Genomic DNA, 12,710 nt, shown 5'->3' with positions numbered 1-12,710 from the left:
ATATAGCCCAATTTAGAAGCTTTTAGTTGGTTTAAAGATAATTTATTTGGCATTGTTCCTTTGAGGAATGTTATATTCAGAACAAATAAAACAAAAATATTGAGCATTTCTGTATTGACAGTGTTTCCTTTCTCTTGTATATACCTGAAAATAACTGGTAAAATTTGTCAGGGACTGGTAACTTGCAAGCCATTCGGAATTTTCAGTTCATATTATTACTTCAAATTATACTTCGTACATAGTGAGCTGGAGAAAGCCGAAGTTTTTTTTCTGATTGTCATGCCAAAATGGTTCAAAGATTGTTTTTCACCTCTAATGATATAATTTAGTTTTAACTGGGCTCAACACATGAAATTATAGCAGTAAAAGTGATTCTGTTAAAAACGATCTGATAAATATCTCAATGAATTTCTATTCCACTATCCAAATAATTTATATCTTTAGCAGTTATTTTATCAGAGATATTATGTATTGCTATCATATTAGTATAATGCATGTTGTCCACAAATATATTTAACATAATACATTTTACATAGGAGACAGTGGAACAAGTCGCCATTGACTTCCTGCAGTATACGTGCCACTTTGTTCGTAACAACAAAATGTTGGCATTTAATTGTCAAATATGACTTCAGTGAGTCACTAACGCAGATCTGGGGGTCCATGGATTATGAATGTGTAATCTGTTTGTGATTGCTGAGAATAAATTGAAATTGGTGTTATCACGCGAAAAACGCACCCTCACAAATGTGGCAAGTCGAAGTTGTCATTGTACACACATGGGATGAGGTAATGCAATTTCACCCATGGTTTCTGTTGTTACTGTAAATTGATCTCACATTTTACTGAATCATCACAGCAAACATTGTAAGTACTTGACTGATGGCATGTCTTCCTGATAAAAGTATTACAGTGTTTTGCTGTTCATCTGACCATTATTGACAAAACCTTACATGTTATAACTTATTTAAGCATCTGCAAAAGCAATACATATGACAATATGTATGACAAACACTGTTAATTGCAATCGGCACTGCATTTCATTAGTTGGCAATGTGATCAACCACAGCTCGACAGCATATTTGTTGATGTACCATTTTCGATGACGCGAAGGGGTTTACCTGAAATCGTATCGTGTAGAGTGTTGTTGCCAGGGATGCCTGTCATGGGATATGACCAACAAATTTCAACCATGGCCAGTAAAATTTTATGATGCCTGAGACGGTGTCAGATAAATGATTAAGTCAGCAGAAACACTGATTGAACTCTAAAACTGGAGTTGATTACACAGTTTGTAATGATTATTTTGTGGTTGCATTGCCAAGGTTTTTTTATTTGATCTATTTTTTTGCTAAATGTTGATGTGTGAATATAATTTGGCGGTTTCAGAGCTGGATGCTGATGGGGACAAGTTGAACATTCTTGGAGAGAAAGATGTAGCACCTGTTGGTGAGTATTAGTGACTTGATGAACAGGGTTATATCCTTTGGGTATCACAATCAACTGACCCGATGCTTGAGAAGAATATGCAGAAAAAAAAAATTTTGACTTCTAGTTTGTCAATATCATATATGTACACTTAATGCTTGCTTATTTGACCTGATTGATGAGAGCTTTTCTAGCTTATACTGAAACTGGATGTTGTTAAGTGTAATATTATTGGTCACAGGCAACCAAAAAAATAATAAATAATTAAGACAGTTAACACTTATTCATGATATAAGAAGAAAAATGAAAGAAAATTATTTTGACCGCATAATCGTGAATCAAAAGTGCTATATTTTGTACATCGGTTTACCTCCTTCGAAACCAAGCAGCCATGATACCGAACCCATAGTCGGTGGGTGTGCACCCAAGTGTAACAAAGCCTTTTCTTTGGCCACTTGTTCATTTGCTGGTATGCTTAGCAGGCTCTTTGTTTATGGCTTATATTGTTATAAGCCCGATAGGTGTTAATTTCAAATTGCATGTTGTCATTAGCTGACTGGCAGGCAGACATTTAGGTGTCAGTAATACATAGTATAGTATATACAATCAAGATTAGCCTATTGCTCATGGCCCCATACTCCGGGCAGTGCTCAGGGAAAATTAGTGAATCATTTGAACTCCGATTTTGCAGGCTTTTTTTAATCGTGTTTCTTTTTTTTTAGTTTTATGAATTGGCATTTTTGATGATTTAGTTTGGTAAGTGCAAACTGAGAGGTATCAGAATATGCAAAGTACTCTACATTGCATGTGACCTTTTATATTCCTGTGCAACTCTTGCAGGTCATGAGTACATTGAGGAAATGAAGAATGACCAGGGTAAAGTTATCAGTTTCAACTGCAAGCTATGTGAGTGCAAGTTCAACGACCCCAATGCCAAGGAGATGCATCTAAAGGGTAGAAGACATCGACTACAGTATAAGGTATTCAAAATGTTCATGGTAATAGTAAGTTTATTTGTGAAAGACTAGTCCAGAAAGAAAGACATGTCCAACTTTTTCATATGACTCTAGGTCACCCTGACAATTTAATTATAGACAAAAATAGAGAATACTACACAAGGTCTCATTACATACGAATACTACGAAACGAATGTCTTTCCTATGGTATCCTACCATACCATGGGAAGGTCACAAGGTTGGTATTATTTGTCTGTAATGAAACCGAGTGTGGTATTTTATTCGTTATCTATGTCTAACATACATTAAATTTACAAAATATCATATATTTGGTATTTTTATGGTTTCAAACCATAACCGGTTTCATAAAGAGTTTGCGGAGGAATTTGTGTGGAGAACATTTTTTGCATGACGTCACACTGTATTGACGTCACTACCACTACCTCCTTGGTAACCGACATCACGATGCATGCCAGTTGTCATCACCTCGTACAGCCTTCTACAGTAAACTACTTGTAGCACCTCGTTTCTTGGTTTACATTTGCTTCACTCGCCTAACATCACTGTTGGAAACATGGAGTTTGTATTTTGATGGATCCATCTCGGTTTTACTCACAATTAAGCAACAAGGCGACTTTGTGCATACTGTTTACATTCCCACAGTGCTTATAAGCTGTCGAGTGAATGAATTCAGGTGTTTGTTATGAATGACAATGTAGTTGCATCACAAAGTGACCTAACTGTTTTTTCATCAGTTATCCAATCAAATCGTTTGAGCCTTGGGTCAAGTTGTTGCGACACAGGTCAACACGATGTGACAATCATGTAACATGCGAGATTAGTACCCATACGATGACCATGGAAATAACGTAATTGTACTTACACAGCTGCTGCAAAGCGTGACTGTATAGGTGTGGACATCAGCTCTTTAGGTACCCATTTTAAACTGATGGGTTGACTGAGTGCAATGTGGACAGAGTACCTGGCCTAGGAACACAATGCAGTTTGAGACCCAGGGGGAAAAAATGTTGGTGTCACTTGTAATTGAACCCTGGGCCTTTGGCGTGAGAGGCCCGCATGCACACCACTACGCCACTCTAAGTATGTTGTTTGTTTTACAGAAAAAGGTTGACCCCAACCTGCAGGTGGAGGTAAAGCCAAGTATTCGAGCCCGCAAAGTTCAGGAGGAGAAACTGAGAAGGCAGGCCCAAAAAGAAGAGTTTTGGAGACGTCGAGAACAGGAGGAAAGGTGGCGGGAAGAGATGAGGTAAACAATAAGCTGAAACATTGACGTGGTATATCCAATATTTTGCTGACAAAAACCAGACAACTAATGACCTTTTGTTAGAATTGAGACATTTATGGAATTTGTGTATTTCTTTTCACCAAGGATGGAAGAGGAGATGTACTGGGAGCATCAGCGCCGCTACGAGATGATGGAGTATTATGAATGGCAACGCCATCAAGGACCTCCTGGGATGATGCCACCACGCCCTTTCATGGGAGGACCTGGACCAATGGTGAGATAGAGAGATCGTTAGCTGTCTTTATTGTCAGGTGTTAATAGCTGGGTAAAGTAGGTTTCTCAGTATTGTGCAGACTTCTACTTTTTCAAAGTGTTCAGTGTGAAACAAACCAAAAGAACTTAGTGAACTTCTACTTCCCATGGCATTGCTGGGTCCTGGTTCAGAAGATTTTTAATTTACGAGTTTTGATATGTTTATTTGCTTTCAAATGTCAGTATCTGTCCATATCTGTCAAAATCATTGCAGGTCCTATTTGAGACAAATGAAAGATTGTGTATGTTGTGATCGTCACTTTTGTAACGTTATGACTAATGGGGCACATATTTGAGTGTTACATTGAGTGATATTTTGGAGGGGCTTCCTTTTATGTGGAACCACGCTTCTGAGTTCTACATATGAGTATTACCATGTTCCATTATTATTGGAAAAGAGGATGTCTTCCATGATAGTTTGAAACTTGGGAATTTTTTGTAATGTTAATCACCAGATGGCCCGGTTCAGACCTGTCTATTTATTACAGCTGTCTGACATGCCTGAGATATTGCTGTGTGTGGCATCCAAAGGACGAAACAGACGAATGGAATAAAACTTTTATGATTGGAAAAGGTTTAATACATTCTGTCATTTTTTGATGATTTTTTTTCATTTTGCAGCACATGAGGAAGCCCGACACAGCTGATGATCGCCATGTGATGTCCAAACATACTGCCATATACCCAACAGAAGCAGAGGTAGAATTATGTTGCAATAGTGATGGTTAGAGCAAGATCAGGATTTAGTGTACATTAAACTTGTGGAGTTGGCATTTCGAAGGTACACAAAACTGACTTTCAGTTTGATGGTTTATCATGTTCAGCTGTTCAGAAGCATTAGAAGAAGCTGTATGGTGTCTAGAGAGTTTGTCCTGCTAGTGCTATTTAGTGCGTAATTCTAGGAAGACATTATCATGTTTTTACCCTACAATGTGCTTGGCATTAAGAGGAAAAGACAATGGTTGGCATAGATTGAGTGTACTTTATCCAAGTGAAGTGTTCAAGTTATAACTCTCATTGAGATATCACTTCAGAACTGTTCTAGCTCAAACATTCTTTCAAACTAAACTCACATTTTGTATCCATTTAAAGATTTCCTGTGTGAAAACTGATATTTTCTTGACACCCAGGAAGGTAATTTTTCTTTTGGGAGGTGGAGATTTCGTTTGCTAATGTAAATTATTTGTGAAAAACGTAAGTTTTTCTGACCATGCTACCTGCCATGTGTGTGTCATGTGAGAAATGCATGATATCGTGGAGATAAACCTACTCAGTTCTACCATTACTGCGTTATTCAGATTTTAAACACATACATAATGCTTTGGAAAAGCAGAGGTATATAACGTGATTATATACCTCTGAATGACTTTGATTAGCCAATCACAATCCAGTATTTACTGAAGTCATGGTAGAATGTTTTGTATTCTCGTTCCAGCTTCAGGCTGTACAGCTAATCGTGTCATCTTGTGAAAGAGCTCTGAAGCAGGTCTCTGACTTCCTTGCAGACAGGTAAATATAGGAAAATGTTTTCTTGAAAGATTTTCCCCAGGCAACCCTGCTTGTCTGATTCACGAAGAGTAGCATGTGGTCAGAGTGGGTGACTTAGCCACTTGTGTCCCATCATACCATGCTGTGGAGTATGTCTCATGATATCAATCATGGTGGTGGAGTAGCCGAGTAGTTAAAGAGTCAACTTCATGCTGAGGACCCAGGTTCAATTCCCTGTAGGTACAATGTGTAAAGTCCACTTCTGCTTTACCTCTCAGTGATAATGCTGGAATATTATTAAAAAAGTGTCTCAAGACTAAAAACTAACTAGTCTAAGTAAACTTAGCCTCAGCACTTTTCGTTACACTCAACTACTGAGTCTAACAAAACCTTAAGGGAGGTCGCATCAGGTAACCTTTGAGATTGACCAATCAGAACACAGCTTACCAAATCACGAAAGTGGACATTCGCACATACCTTTTGAACTTAATATCTCGAAAAGGTTTGTACCGGAACGATTCTGAATGCTATTTAGGGTACGCTTGTTTCTGGGTGATGCCCAAGGCGCATGTTACAGCCTTGACAATGGTGAGTAAACAGTCGCTGAAAATAGTGTTTGGGGCAGTATTCAAGGATGTCATTTTGCGGAAATAGTAACCATGTCAACAGAAACCCTGAAGAGTATATACTGCCGGTCAAATTGTTTGTGGAGAGATCTGTGTCAGTGACCTGAATATTTTGTAAGTCCCTCTGACCCCTAAGTACTAGCCTTTGTTTGATTGGTTAAATCTATTTACCTGTCTCGCCTTTGACTGGATGGTCATAGAATGCTCAAAGGTTACCTGATGCGACCTTCTACTAGAGTTTTCTTAGACTCCATGGTGGAATGTAATGAATAACACTGAGACTAAGTTTACTTAGCCTGAAAAACTAACCCAGTCTCAGTGGACTTGAAATGTTTACAGACAACTGTCATATAATGCTGACAGATTTTTGCTTATCTCCCCTTATGATAATACCGACAGTCTGTTGCTGCTCTTACCATTTATTAGATTTCAATTACTGAAGGAAGACAGTGAGGTATATGAAACCTAGTGTGTGTTGCAGTGATGCACCAAAAGATGCTGAAGCAGAGAAGAAGGAAAAGAAAGAAGTGAAAAAGGAAACTGAAGCTAAAGAAGGGTGAGGGTCAACGTTGTATTTATCGTGAAGATTTCGGCTAGATTTGATGTTCAACCCATGTTTGTAAAATATGACTTAAATGAAACCCACCTCAATCACTCGCTACAACAGGTGACAAGTGGTTAAACCATTTGCTTATCATGCTGAAGACCTCAGTTCAATTTCCCACATGAGTGCAGTGTGGGAATTCCTTTTCTGGTGTACCCCATTCGTTGGTTTCACATAATTTTAGACTCGCTGTGCTCACGTGCAGATTGTGTGAAAATATTTACTGGCGAAATTCTACTTTGGTTGAATGCTTTACCGAAAGTGTAAACACTCTCTAAAGAAAACGAAAATCAAAACAAATACATAGTTTTATGTCGAATGCAACTTACCTCAATGCTTTTATGAACCAAAGACTGGGAGTAGTGAAATAAATAGCCTACTTTATGTCAATAAGGTCTTGTATAAACACGTTTGACCGCCACAGTCCTTCTCGCACATCCCCTTCTCACATCTAACAAAACACATTTCTGATGCACTGCAACCAAAATAGGATATCAATAATAGAAAAGAATAAGCAAATCAATGTATTTAGTCAGCTGAACAGTTGTAACACGTAAGTAGTTATTTATTTAATTATTTTATTATGAATGCATTTACACTATCGTTAACATAAAACCAAAGGGGAAGTTAGCCATCAGATATTTGTACACACTTTGTGTATGCGCACAGTGAGGCTAAAATTAATGTGAAACCAAAAAAAATTGTGATATTGATGGAATGTTATTAAAAGCGTTGTAAAGCCAAGCTCTTGCTAGTCATTGAAATGACATCCTGACTTAGTTGGTTGTGTCATTGTATCCCCCATTGATGATCTGTCAATATCAGTTTCTAGGTTCCCTCTCTAGACTTGATTTTCAGGTTTTGCTGTTTGCCTAAATGTACAGAACTTATCAAACTGTTAGTCTCTGCCATGTTGAGGATGGTATATTTTCCTTGCAGTGAGAAAAAGAAAGATGATGACACCTCACCACGGGTTCTGAAGGGTGTGATGCGTGTTGGGGTTCTGGCCAAGGGACTGTTGCTCCACGGAGATCTCAATGTCCATCTAGTCGTACTGTGTTCTGAGAAACCCACCAGAACACTACTGGAAAGAGTGGCTGATGGACTGCCCAAACAGTTGGCTGTAGGTTCATTTCACATTGAAGTAGTGTTTTTTATATAAAAAAACCAATCCTTTCTTAGTAGATGGTTGCTGCAGACTCTACTCACTTGATGTTGTCTTTTGCGTGAAACTATGAAATACCATTGAGACGTTAGTCCCTTGTGTGACTGTTGTCATTGATAGGATATATACTGTTCAAAAGAAATAAAGGAACACTGCTCTAAATGTTTCAGTAGCTGCATGAAAGATTTGGGTTCTGTTTAAAGTCTGTAGGGTAGAATATGTAGCATGGCGCTATGCAAGCTATTGATCAGCTTGGCAACATTACTATGTCCATAACTTAAGTCAGCATTGTGTCACTTTGTCTTCATTCAAGTGTATTTCTAAAGTTTGTGAAATTGCAAGGAAAGACCATTAATTTGCTGTTGTGTATTTACTGTTCACCAGCTATATTCTAATTCATTGTGCATTCCCCTTTATGTATAAGAGGCCAGGGATTCATGGTGCATTCCCCTTTTTGTGTAAGAGGCCAGGGGGTAGCCTAGGGGTTAAAGTGTTTGCTAATCACACTGACGATCAGATTTCCATTCCCCACATACAGTGGTGTGAAGCCCAGTTCTGGTGTCCCCTAGCTGTGATATTGCTGGAATACAACTAAACTCACTCACCTTATATATGACACTGGAAACTCTTGTTCAGGTTTGGATGGACATAAAATTGGATTCATTTTGAAGTGTTCAAACACTGCTTTTTTGTTAATTTAGACTGTAACCGATGAGAAATTTGAAGTGAAGCGATGTGTTGAAGAAGCTGCCATCATTGTTAGCAACACGAAGGAACCTCCTACAACATGCACTGTGACGCTGACGTCGCCTGTGATGAGGGAGAGTACGGCAACAGAGGGTGGAGGTAAAATGTCCATGCTCATCTTCATCTGGGTTTGGGCAGGGTGTTGGGGCATGATGGAATCACAAGGTTCAAATTGATATTTGGTGTTACTTTCTCAACTTGATTTGAACAAAAGATTATGACTTAAGTTGTAGACTGGTCATGTATCCAATTGTTTAAAAGTCCACTAACAACCTTGAATTGTTAAATTTCAGTTTTCAAACATGATCATTCTACAAGAAAAAAACAAAATTCAAATCAAATAGAAATCTGAATAATGGCATTTGATGCAAGACAAGATCTTCTTAATGACACTTTGAAGAAATTAATACTGAAATAGCTTTTCTGTTAATGATATTATTATTTGTTACATGCCATTGGATGTTCTTATTTGATTTGACATTAATACAGTTTGTTTGTTGCCATGGTGATGCAAACAAAGCTTCTAGATACCCACAGGTTGAGAGAGGAAATGGAACAGGAGCGATGGAAGGATTTTTGACCATGATGAGGGAGCCTTTGGAAACTGGCCACTCTTGCACACCTCTTTTATTTCCCTACTATTACATCATCTTTAGCATTACATATCCAGCTCCTTCTTTAGACTTGTGCAATTTTTTCACTTTCTTTTTCTTTTTGTTTGGTCCAAAACTTATTTGTGTTTTTTTAAGATTAACAAATGTTGGATTTGTTTTTTGTTCTTAAAGTTTGAAATAGACTCTTACAATGAAGCAAAATTTGAACAATCATTTAGTTTTTTTGTTATTTTTCATTTTCCAGTTTTGGATTGTGTTTTTTTGCTTTGTCTTAGAACATAGTCTTTCATCAGCTTAGCACATGCTCTCTTTCTCCGACAATTCTTCTCCTTCTGTTGCCATTCCGCCCGGGCTCCCCATCTATGGTCAAACACCCGTTCCGAGAGGCTACCCTGAAATCTACAACATTGTGTTATAGAGACTCTAAGCGTCAAAGACCCACCGGATGTGCTGGACAGGCACAAATGCCTGGATGCCCTAGCTGCACTTCGACATGCTAAATGGTTCCAGGTTCGAGTTCCTTTTATTTATTACTTTGCAGCCTTATGTTAGCTTTCAGTATATCAATGACAGAAAAAAGGAAATATGGAAAAATTCCAGCTGTTGTCACAAATTGATCGCGTGGGTTGGACATGGGTTGGTGTGTTACTTGTGGCTTACAGCACTGGTTGGGCATTGATGGATGGAAGGAAGGAGGCTGATGAATGACAGGGACCTGGCTCAGTCAGCTTCAGAGTTACCTCCCTTACATAGAAATTTGATGGTTACAGAAGACGATAAAATAGTTGGCTTCATGTGATGGCTTTAGGAGGTGATCTGTTTGACTGAAGTTATTGATTTCAAAGCCCTCTGAATTGGCCAATGCTTTGATTCAACAACTGCACGTGTGCATCAATTTTCGACACTGAACTTTGCCATTTGAACTGAATAATGAATTATACACTGCATATTATTATGAAATGTACTGTGTGAGAAAAGTTACAATTGTTTTGATTTTATGAAAGGTCAGTGTAATTGTTGCCTCAGATAAAATTATTTTACATCACTCTAAGCGCAGTCTCATAGTACAACCGAATTTTCTTAGGACTAATCGCAGTATGATGTTCTAACAGTATTTGAAAGGATTGTTGAGTAAAAATGCTCATATTGACAGTGTGAAGGTTCAGTCAATGGAATGTTTCTGTCCACACATGAAGATAAAGTTATTATCCAAACTGAGACTGAAATCAATTTAGGTTATCCTTTTTTAAAATACTTGCGGATATTCAAAGCCTCTGTACAGCTTTACGTTATCTTAGCTAAATCAAAATCTAGATGTTTCTCAGAAAGGAACCATATTCACCTGTTGAAAGAGAGGCTTTGATTGCTCCGGGGTAATCATTACAAAACATTGTACCTAGTATACATGATAAGTCCAAATTTATGAAGCTGTGATTGGTGAGCTGAAGGTCGGAGCCAGATTCCTTTGTGCCTTTTGGGCTACATTTCAGGGCAGATGTTGTATATACTGGAGTGGCTGTGTTGGATAATAGTCTGCAAGAGGGCATCAAAACACTTGGGTGGCAAACCATGAAAGGCTTTATGTTTTTTGCGCTGTCACTTGTAATTTTTAATTGTAGTTTTCTTGTTTTGGAAATGGTAAGATTTTTGGGACAAAGAGCAAACCAGAACTGAGGTAGATTTGAGAGTTGAGATTGTGATTGCTGTGAGTCGTACGGATGCTCATCTGAGTGATATTGGTTTCTGTGATGTCTGCGGGGATGGTCTTGATGATTGTGAATGACGCGAGTGTTGTGGAGGCGAGATGTGTGGGGCTGCTCGTTGCTGTAGATGAGTAGAATACTACTGCCTTGAAATGTAATACTGTAAGTAGTAGTAGAGCATCGAAAGGATCCTCACATTACTACCTGGTCATCTTTGAGCTAACACTATTATTTACTTGTGTATTTTGAAAAATAAACATATTTTTATGCATGTGAGTGCTCAAATTCATATTGATTGACATGTCATTGTGAATTCTTTTTGTTCAATTATCTACACTTGCACAACTATATTGGATGGTGTCTGTTCCTCTTAGCAAGAAACAAAAAGCATTAACTGTGATAATGTTGAATTGAAGGAAGGACACTGATAGAAATCATTATATCTGGTTATAAATACAGATACTTTGAACGACATAAGATGTTTATGAAAAAGCTGTAAATTTATGCTTTAAAAACTGTCAATTTGACCATGGGTCAAGAGAATTGGAAGGGGACCTACTGAAATGAGTTAGGAAGGGTGAGTGATCAGACTGTATGTGCTCAAAGATAACCAGGATGGTCTTGGTTTCATCCATCTCTGCGTCATCTGTACGTACTGTCTGTTGGACATTGGCTCTACCATACATGCATCTACTTCGCGGCTCAGTGTACATGAGGCTGGAAAGTGTGGACGCCGGAGTCGGTCGGGTTTTCTTGTCTGTCCACCCGTCCGTACATCTATGGTGTCACGTCGTCCATTTGTCTCACACCTGTCACATGGGCCTATAGTGACATACTGTTCGAACCAGCACGCATATTGTTTGCCCCGTTCATAACTCCCAGAGATCAGGCAGCTGAAACATAGAGTATGTACTTGTATCCTTGTGACATTAACATAGAGACAAATGGTTGGCCAAAAAATGCTGTTGAAAAATTCAAGAATCTGGCGAAATTGCTTTTTTTTTTTGTTCAATTTGTAACCATTGATTGCATGGTGAAAGTATTAAAGTTTGAAGGTAGCTAGACTGAATGAGGAACTATCTTCACGATCAGATTCTTGAATTATTTGATTCATGTGAGAGTATTTGTATGTCTAATCTTGCTGCTTCAACATTCATCTCATTTAGGCTAGAGCTAATGGACTCCAGTCTTGTGTGGTGGTAATTCGTATACTACGGGACCTGTGCCAGAGAGTCCCCACGTGGACCCCACTTAGTGAATGGGTAGGTGGACAATGATGGACAGTTCTCAAATTGTTTCTCTTGTGTAAAGCCAGGAAGTACTTCATTATTATTACAGGGCAGATGAGACAGAAAATATTCAATTCATTTCTCTTCTGCACATTCGTAAACAGTTGTGTAGATCTACACATATATATTCAGAATTGTGAGTACTTTTACAATACCACTTGTTCACATATGCTTGGATGTGATAAAATTCCAAGATCTGTGTTTGATTCTCCGCATGGGTGCAATGTGTGAAGCCCATTTCTGGTGTCCCTTGGAGTATTGCTTACAGCAGGGTAAACCTGAACAAGCTCAACTCACTGAACATTCTTCCATGTTAACACCTTTAAGACACATATGCTGTGGTTATTTCTTATAGAAATAGATAGAGCACTAGAAAATGTTTGTCATTCTGTGTGTGTTGACCTGTGTGTTATTGAATTCAGCGTTTTCAGAAGCAGCTTTTATCCTTCTTTGAAACATTCTTTAATGTTTATTAAATGAAAAATGTGAGCAATGTTAGATATTATCTCATTCATCTGTTATCACTTGTTAG

At 38.2% G+C, this 12,710-nt stretch overlaps 1 protein-coding gene across 12 annotated transcripts in view; it reads left to right on the top strand.

The window, feature by feature from the left end:
- LOC137278464 (zinc finger RNA-binding protein-like) overlaps positions 1–12,710 on the top strand; it is a 31,023-nt gene that overhangs the window by 11,925 nt on the left and 6,388 nt on the right. For 7 of the 12 annotated variants that reach the window (XM_067810798.1, XM_067810805.1, XM_067810804.1 and 4 more), the window contains exons 10-20: positions 1,390–1,449; positions 2,269–2,408; positions 3,506–3,651; positions 3,775–3,904; positions 4,564–4,641; positions 5,378–5,451; positions 6,538–6,612; positions 7,600–7,783; positions 8,527–8,671; positions 9,605–9,696; positions 12,056–12,151. In XM_067810798.1, the coding sequence (XP_067666899.1) occupies positions 1,390–1,449; positions 2,269–2,408; positions 3,506–3,651; positions 3,775–3,904; positions 4,564–4,641; positions 5,378–5,451; positions 6,538–6,612; positions 7,600–7,783; positions 8,527–8,671; positions 9,605–9,696; positions 12,056–12,151 (1,220 nt within the window). Of the gene's footprint in view, positions 1–1,389; positions 1,450–2,268; positions 2,409–3,505; positions 3,652–3,774; positions 3,905–4,563; positions 4,642–5,377; positions 5,452–6,525; positions 6,613–7,599; positions 7,784–8,526; positions 8,672–9,604; positions 9,697–12,055; positions 12,152–12,710 lie in introns of all 12 variants that reach the window. The other 5 variants (XM_067810806.1, XM_067810803.1, XM_067810797.1 and 2 more) reach the window with 1 other exon arrangement.

Source organism: Haliotis asinina, chromosome 3 (genome assembly GCF_037392515.1).
Source record: "Haliotis asinina isolate JCU_RB_2024 chromosome 3, JCU_Hal_asi_v2, whole genome shotgun sequence".
NCBI classification, from domain to species: domain Eukaryota; kingdom Metazoa; phylum Mollusca; class Gastropoda; order Lepetellida; family Haliotidae; genus Haliotis; species Haliotis asinina.
This window is presented reverse-complemented; position numbering and strand designations above follow the sequence as displayed.